This window comes from Prionailurus bengalensis, chromosome A3, assembly GCF_016509475.1.
Source record: "Prionailurus bengalensis isolate Pbe53 chromosome A3, Fcat_Pben_1.1_paternal_pri, whole genome shotgun sequence".
In the NCBI taxonomy this organism is placed as follows: Eukaryota; Metazoa; Chordata; class Mammalia; order Carnivora; family Felidae; genus Prionailurus; species Prionailurus bengalensis.
In genome coordinates, this window is record NC_057354.1 from 102,273,107 (window position 1) to 102,281,480 (window position 8,374).

Consider the following 8,374-nt stretch of genomic DNA (forward strand, 5'->3'; position numbering starts at 1 on the left):
TCCGGGTGTATACTTTGAATTCACCTGATATACAGTTAGTTCACTTTACTGCACTTAATATTATCTACTTTTTATTTCTTTTAATGTTTCATTTATTTATTTTGAGTGAGACAGAGCAAGCAGGGGAGGGGCAGACAGAGAGGGAGACATAGATCCCAAGCAGGCTCTGTGCTGCCAGCACAGAGCCCGACTCGAGGCTTAAATCCATGAACTGTGAGATCGTGACCTGAGCTGAAGTCAGACGCTTAACTGACGGAGGCAGCCAGATGCCCATAATATTATCTACGTTTTAAATGAATGAATGAATTACTGAGGACTTACGGAGTCTGAAAATTAGAATTTTTTCCCTTTCTTCTTCCCCACAAGCACTGGTATTTTGAGCAACCTGAGCTCCGAGAACCTCTGATTTCTCATCTCTAGAGGATTATTGTGCAACTGATTACTCGAGAAGGGTAAGGCCTTAGTGCATCGTTGAACGCATAGCAGATCTTCAAGCATTCAGCAAATTAGTTACTGTCGCTGTTTACTGTCAGTCGTATTCCTGCTTTATTACTGTTGTTATTGTTAAACGTATTAGGAGTATTGTCCTGGTTATGGGCTCCTTTTTCAGCCTAGTTCTCTGTCTCAAAGTAAAACAAAACAAAACCTCCCGGAGAGTTTCTCAGAGAAGAGATTCAAAGACCATGCTGTAGATAAATTCTTTTGCAAACCTGACCCAGAAGCCTCCTTGATAAAATTCAATGAATTCATTGTTTTATGTTGGTCCAAAGGAAAACTCTGGAAGGACAAAGTCCCTTGCAGGCCATCACCCATGAGCCCCGCAAGCCCTTCCCCAGAGCACGCCCTGCCCCGACCAACAGACCGCAGGGCACAGTGCAGCTGCTGGAACCCCGGCCACCTGACAACCGTCGCCGCAGGAGCAGCCCCAGCCCGGGAGGAGGGTTTATGCTCGGGGCTGCAGCACCGTGGGAGGAAGCGCATAATCCTGCTGGCAGTAATAAACGGCGGCGTCATCAGCCTCGACTGTGCTGATTTTGAGGATGAATTCTGTGTCAGACTGAATCCCAGAGAAGCGGTCTGAGACTCCAGACTCTAGGTTATCGGCATCATAGATGATAAGCTTGGGAGGCTGGCCTGGTTTCTGCTGATACCAGCTTAAGTAATCACTAACGCTCTCATTGGCCCTGCAGATGAGGGACACGCTGTCTCTCAGGGACACAGAGAGATGGGTGGGAGACTGAGTCAACTCAGCGGTCCCGCCGGCAGCTGGCAAGGAAACAAAACACAAAGTCACGGTTGTTTACGAGATCCCACTCCATTCCCTCCCAGAAGGTTCTGGCGTCCTGGTCTCCTAAGCTGAGAGCACCCGGGTCTCTGAGGGGAGGGGAGATCCCGGGTCAGAGATCCACGGAGCCCTGGGGAGACCCCCCAGTCAGGAGGAGAGAACGGCCACCGTCTCGGGGATGTCCCCTGCGCCGTCCTCCTCACCTGGGAGGCAGGCCAGCAGAAGGCAGAGGAGCTGGGTCAGGACCCCCATGTTCGATCCAGGGCCTGCCTCAGGTTCTTTTTTTGCCCCGAATCACTGAGCAGCCTATTTATGGGGATCCTGAAGAGCAGAAATGTGGATTCTCTGGGGGAAACATGCAAATCAGTGAGGGGTTGGGCGGGTCTGGCTGCAGCCGTGAAACCAGGGCCCCTGTAGGGCCCAGTGCCAACTGGGGGTTCTCATCGGACGCAGGATTCACATCCAGTCCCAGAGGGGCTCCTCCAGCATGTTTTGTTTTTTTTTTTTAATTTTTTTTTTCAACGTTTATTTATTTTTGGGACAGAGAGAGACAGAGCATGAACGGGGGAGGGTCAGAGAGAGAGGGAGACACAGAATCGGAAACTGGCTCCAGGCTCTGAGCCATCAGCCCAGAGCCTGACGCAGGGCTCGAACTCCTGGACCGCGAGATCGTGACCTGGCTGAAGTCGGCCGCTTAACCGACTGCGCCACCCAGGCGCCCCACCTCCAGCGTGTTTGTAAGAAGAAAGCATCTCTAATTTTTCTGGCCCCTATTTGTCCTCATGGCTCTAAATTTTGTAGTTAGAATAGAGGCTACACCTTCTAAAATCAAGAAAATAAAAGAATTGGATGACCCTCCAAGTCTTAAATTTTTGTATGAAAATGTACTTTTTTTCCTATAGAATTCATGAGTTCTCATTTTTTAGGGGTGGGTGTGAAATATCAGCTCTATCTTGGTATGCTACTTATAGAACAAATATTGGTGAGATACGGACAACAAGAGAGCATATGTTCGTAGATCAAATCCATGCGATGGCTCTTAAGGTACTATGCAGTAGAGAAGGCTCATACATTATTGGATTCTATTTCCGTGGTTTTATTCTTTATTTTAGAGGTTAATGTCTTTTGGTTACAATTTTTTTCTATTGTCACTGTTTCTCATTCTCATCAGTTTTTGCTCATCAAATTATCATGCCTTAGAGCACCTATGACTTCTCTTTTGCTCTGACGCAGTCCTAATGTGATCTTTAATATTTAATAGCACCCACTTTTTGCCCTTACAAATAAACCAGTTTGTATGAGAAGTTATATGATAGCCTTCTATTCTGATTCTTTTTATTCCTAGTTTACTAAGACATTTCTTAGTTAAAAATTGGTAATGAGGGGCGCCTGGGTGGCTCAGTTGGTTAAGTGTCCGACTTTGGCTCAGGTCATGATCTCGCAGTTTGTGGGTTCGAGCCCCGCGTCGGGCTCTGTGCTGACAGCTCAGAGCCTGGAGCCTGCTTCCGATTCTGTCTCCCTCTCTTTCCTCCCTTCCCCTGCTTGCGCTCTTTCTTTGTCTTTCAAAAATAAATAAAACGTTAAAAAGTTTTTTTTAATAAAAAAACTAAAAATTAGTAATGAATTGTTAAATTTTATCAAACATTTTATAACTATTAGCAGTGTGATTAGACATGCATATTTGTATATTCTTTAAACATATATTTAATTTTCCATTTCATTGATCTCATTATTATTTCCTTTCTTCTTTGTATCTATTATTCATATGGTAGATTTTTTTTCCCTAATGTCAGTCAGCTTTTCTGCCCATAGGCATGTATTGTAAATATGTTTTCTGTGTGGTTTGATACTGAAGCTTGATGATCAATTCTTTGGAGTGTATTTGCTCTGTTTACTAAAAGCTTTTTTTGATGTCTTGAGTGTCCATTATTATATTAGAGAACTCTCTTCTGGGATCATGTCATTTATTTCCTTCCTTCTTTTTTGTGTGTTTTGCTTTGGTTTGATTTTTGGTAATATTTTCCCAATGCCAGACACATAGTGATCCATTGATAAATACTTGAGAATGAACAAATGAATTAATCAATTTTTTAATCTTATTCTGTATGAAAGCAGTGAATGTGTGTGTGTGTGTGTGTGTGTGGTGATGGGAAATTTGCTTTTGTGAGAATTTAGTCAAATTTAGTACATTTTTCATTTGGAAGGCGTTCAATAACCATTAAACACATAATTATATCTGGAAAAAAATAAACATGTATTTATAGTTATATCACCATATATATACATGTATAATAGTCACATAACATAAATACATGTATATTTAATTATGCACTCCCTAGAATATAACTAATATGTATATATACATTTATACGTATATAGATACACATATATGCATATTTGCCATAAATAAGGTTTTTAACTTTCATTAAAAACTTAAGTTTTTAACTTTTATTCAAATATTATTTTGTTTTAATTTCTTCCTAATATCATTATGAATGGATTGCTAAACACTCACATGGAAGGCGCCAATTTTAAAAAATGCATCTACGCATGGGGCACTTGTACCCCAATGTTTATAGCAACACTCTCAACAATAGCCAAATTGTGGAAAAAGCCTAAATGTCCATCAACTGATGAATGGATAAAGAAGTTGTGGTTTATATACACAATGGAGTACTATGTGGCAATGAGAAAGAACGAAATATGGCCCTTTGTAGCAACGTGGATGGAACTGGAGAGTGTGATGCTAAGTGAAATAAGCCATACAGAGAAAGACAGATACCATATGTGTTCACTCTTATGTGGATCCTGAGAAACTTAACAGAAACCCATGGGGGAGGGGAAGGGGGGAAAAAAAAAAGAGGTTAGAGTGGGAGAGAGCCAAAGCATAAGAGACTCTTAAAAACTGAGAACAAACCGAGGGTTGATGGGGGGTGGGAGGGCGGGGAGGGTGGGTGATGGGCATTGAGGAGGGCACCTTTTGGGATGAGCACTGGGTGTTGTATGGAAACCAATTTGACAATAAATTTCATATATTGAAAAAAAATAAAAAATAAAAAATGCATCTACATAAATGTGCAGGTGTATAAACACTGTATTTGTCAGCTTTTGCGCAATAACGATTGTTAACAAACCCCTCACAACCCAATGGCAGACAATACTAAGCATTAATTTTCATATTCACAAATATTCGTATTAACAATGGTGTGGATGATCCAGGCAGGGCTCAGCTGGGTGGTTCTAGTATATGCCACTGAGATGCTTTCCATCCTATGGAGAGCACTTCATCTGGGACCAGGACAGGAAGGTAGTGACTACTCTGGGTAAAACATTCTAATGGCAAGCTTCAGGAGTGAACAAAATCTCCAAATCAAGCTGCACAAAGGAATTTAAGTCGATTTATCTCCAATACTGGTGCATAAAGTTTATATTCTCTTGCCTTTGTAATTCCTCAAGTTTCTAACAACTTTAATCCATTAAGTTTTCAGAGCATTCCTCAAAAAAAGTCAAAAGTAGAACCCTACTATCTAATAATTGCACTACTGGGTATTTACCCCCCAAACCCAAAAAACAGTAATTCAAAAGGATGCATGTACCTGTATGTTTACAGCAGCATTATTTACAATAGCCAACTTATGGAAGCAGCCCAAGTGTCTTTTGGCTGATAAATGGTTAAGGAAGATGTGATATATCTACGCACGAAGGAATATTATTAAGCCATAAAGAAGAACGAAGTGTTGCCATTTGCAATGACATGAATGGAGATAAGAGAGTATAATGCTAAGTGAAAGAAGTCAGTCGGAGGAAGACACATACCATATGATCTCACTCATATGTGGAATTTAACATACAAAATAAATGAGCAAAGAAGAAAAAGAAAGAGAGAGCCAAACCAAGAAACAGACTCTTAACTATAGACAACAGACTGGTGGCCACCAGAGGGAAGGCAGGTAGGGGGATGGGTGAAATAGGTGATGGGGAGTAAGGAGTGCACTTGTGAGGAGCACTGGGTGATGGGTGCAACTGGTGAATCACCTTATGCTAACTATACTGGAAATAAAATTAAGTAAAAGCAAAGTGTTTGATCATGCCATTGATGTGTTTTAGGCTCTACCATCTAAAAAATGTTTTCAAGTCTAGTTTTCTGTTAATTGGAAAACAGAGCTGAGTGTGGCTTCAACATACAGCTGTAAGTAGAAATTGTCTTCAATGACTTCAGTGGAAAAAAAAATTCTTTAAGCTGAACTAAACAGTCTCTAAAACAGCTTCTTACACCTTCTATAGATCACCTAGTAACTTGTTAAAATGCAGGTTTCCATCTCGAGGTCTCAGGGGACCTGCAATTTTGTATTGATAAGAAGCTCTCAGTGATACAGATGATGATGATGATGATGATGATGAAGGCTTCTGGGGAAATGTTGAGGAGCAAGTTATTTTCATAATAAGGACAAAGAATTCTTCATTAATGTTTAGTATTTTGTGTGTGTGTCAAAAACGTTTTCCATTTATTTGCCAAACGTTTGCTATATGTGTAATTTATATACATATATGTATATATATAATGAATGTAATGTCTTCATTTTCTGTTTACCATAGAACTCAATAAAGTTTCACGCTATGATCCCAGATGTACTGCTAATACCTGGGAGAACATTCAAGTGTATTCTGGATCTATCCTCCAGCCGGAAGAGCTCTGACAGCTGGGAATTAGCGACCATCCTGGGCTGCCTGCTGTCAGCCACCCATCACTTCTGGAAACACATCTCCCCCTTTTTTTTTCTCCATAGCTCCATGTAGAGGTAGGTGCTCAACGAGGCACCCTCACTGAGATTTGGAGTTCAGAAGAGGAGGATTTGATGCTATCCGTCAGCACCTGCAGGCAGAGTTGACAAGGTCAGGGCTGGAGAACCACCTGGGGATGTGCTGCAGAGGCTAGAGCATCAGCACATCTACCCCAGGGCTTCCCAGACAGGCTTGAGGACCACACATTGGTTAAGCAGCCTGTACCTTCAGCCTTCAGTGGTGATGTGTTCTGGTTTCTCGGGGGGAGCACCAGGCACTCTCTCGAATCTCGTATTTGCTCTTCTGCCTACCCTACTCCCAGTCCATTAAAAACAACAACAACTGTAGTTAAACTCTAATTCCCTGTATTACAACAATTCCTAACAAGAAACCGCAAGAGAAAATTTTGCAAGGGACCTCTCTGATAAAGAACTATTACCAAAATATACAAAGAGCTCTTTAAATTCAACAATAAGAGGGGTGCCTGGGTGGCTCAGTCGGTTAAACGTCCGACTTCAGCTCAGGTCATGATCTTGTGGTCCGTGAGTTCGAGCCCCGTGTCGGGCTCTGTGCTGAAGCTCAGAGCCTGGAGACTGCTTCAGAGTCTGTGTCTCCTTCTCTCTCTGACCCTCCCCCATCCATGCTCTGTCTTTCTCTGTCTCAAAAATAAATAAACATTAAATAAATAAATAAATAAATTCAACAATAAGAAAACAAACAATGTGATTAAAACATGGGGCAAAGACCTTCATGGGTACCTCCCCAAACAAGGTATACAGATGACAAATAAGCATATGAGAAGATACTTCATATTTATTATGTCTGCAGAGAAATGCAAATTCAGGCAACAATGAGATGCACACCTCTTGGGACGGCCAAAATCAGGGACATCGACAACATCCAATGCTGACACCGATGTGAGCAGCAGGAAGCCTCATTCATGGTGACGGGAATGCACAATGGCACAGCCCCTTTGTTTGTTTGTTTGTTTTTTCAACGTTTATTTATTTTTTTTGGGACAGAGAGAGACAGAGCATGAACGGGGGAGGGGCAGAGAGAGAGGGAGACACAGAATCGGAAACAGGCTCCAGGCTCTGAGCCATCAGCCCAGAGCCTGACGCGGGGCTCGAACTCACGGACCGCGAGATCGTGACCTGGCTGAAGTCGGACGCTTAACCGACTGCGCCACCCAGGCGCCCCAAGCACAGCCCCTTTGGAAGACAGTCTGGCAGTTTCTCACAAAACGAAACCTCCTCTTACCATATCGTCCAGCAGCTGCGCTTCTTAGTATTTACTCAAAAGCATTGAAAATGATGTCCACACAAGACCTGCACAAAGATGTTTATATTCACCTTATTCATAATTGCCAAAAACTGTTGGGGGGGGGGCGGGTGGTGGGAACAAAACAGATGTCTTTCAGTAAGTGAATGAATAAGCAAACCGTGGCACATCCAGACAATAGACTAATATTCAAAACTAAAAAGAAATGAACTCACAAGCCATGAAAAGAGATGGAGGAATCTTAAATGCATATTACAAAGTGAAAGAAGCCCATCTGAAAAGATTACGTGCTATATGATTCCATCTATATGACATTCTGAAAAAGGTGAAGCTGTGAAGACGGTAGAAAGATCTGTGGTTGCCAGGGGCTAGGGTGGGGATGGCGGGATAATGGGTGGAGCATAGAGGAATCTGGGGGGCAAGGATACTATTTCATACGATGCGAAAATGGCGGCTAATGTTATTATGAATTTGTCCAAACTCACAGAGTGCACAACCCCAAGAGTAAATGCCAATGTAAACTATGGACTTTGGGTGATAATGATGTGCCCACGTAGGCTCATCGACGATAACAAATGCACTACTCTGGTGGGGGATGTTGACAGTAGGGGAGGCTGTGCATGTGCATGTGCGTGAGCAGGGAACATTCGGGAGATCTCTTTACTTTCTGCTAAATTTTGCTGTGAACACAGAATTTCTTTGCAACTTAGAGTCAATCAAAAAAAAAATTCCTGCTTGGAAATCTGGAGTGGCTTCTCTTTTGCTGTGTGAACCCTGATGGATGCCATTGCCCACATCTCCGTCTGGATTACATCGGAAGAGACATTGTCGCGTCTGTGCCGCTGGACTGAGGAGGGGGAAGGGCAGTCAGGGGCCCGAGGCGCCTCCCTGCCCTTCTCCCAAGCCTCCCAGTGACCCCCCCCCCCCCCCAGAGCGGGGCTGCGTCTGACAAACTCTCTGAGCAGATGCAGGCACAGGAGGAGCGGCGGGGGCAGCCCGGCCTCTCGCATCTGCGTCCCTGGTGGT

At 43.0% G+C, this 8,374-nt stretch overlaps 1 gene segment (V, D, J or C); it reads right to left on the minus strand.

Annotated features, from left to right (window-relative positions):
- Positions 1-943: 943 nt before the first annotated feature.
- Positions 944-1,587, minus strand: LOC122467091. The segment is given in 2 exon segments: positions 944-1,266; positions 1,489-1,587. Coding segments are annotated over 2 exon segments (372 nt in total).
- Positions 1,588-8,374: the final 6,787 nt, after the last annotated feature.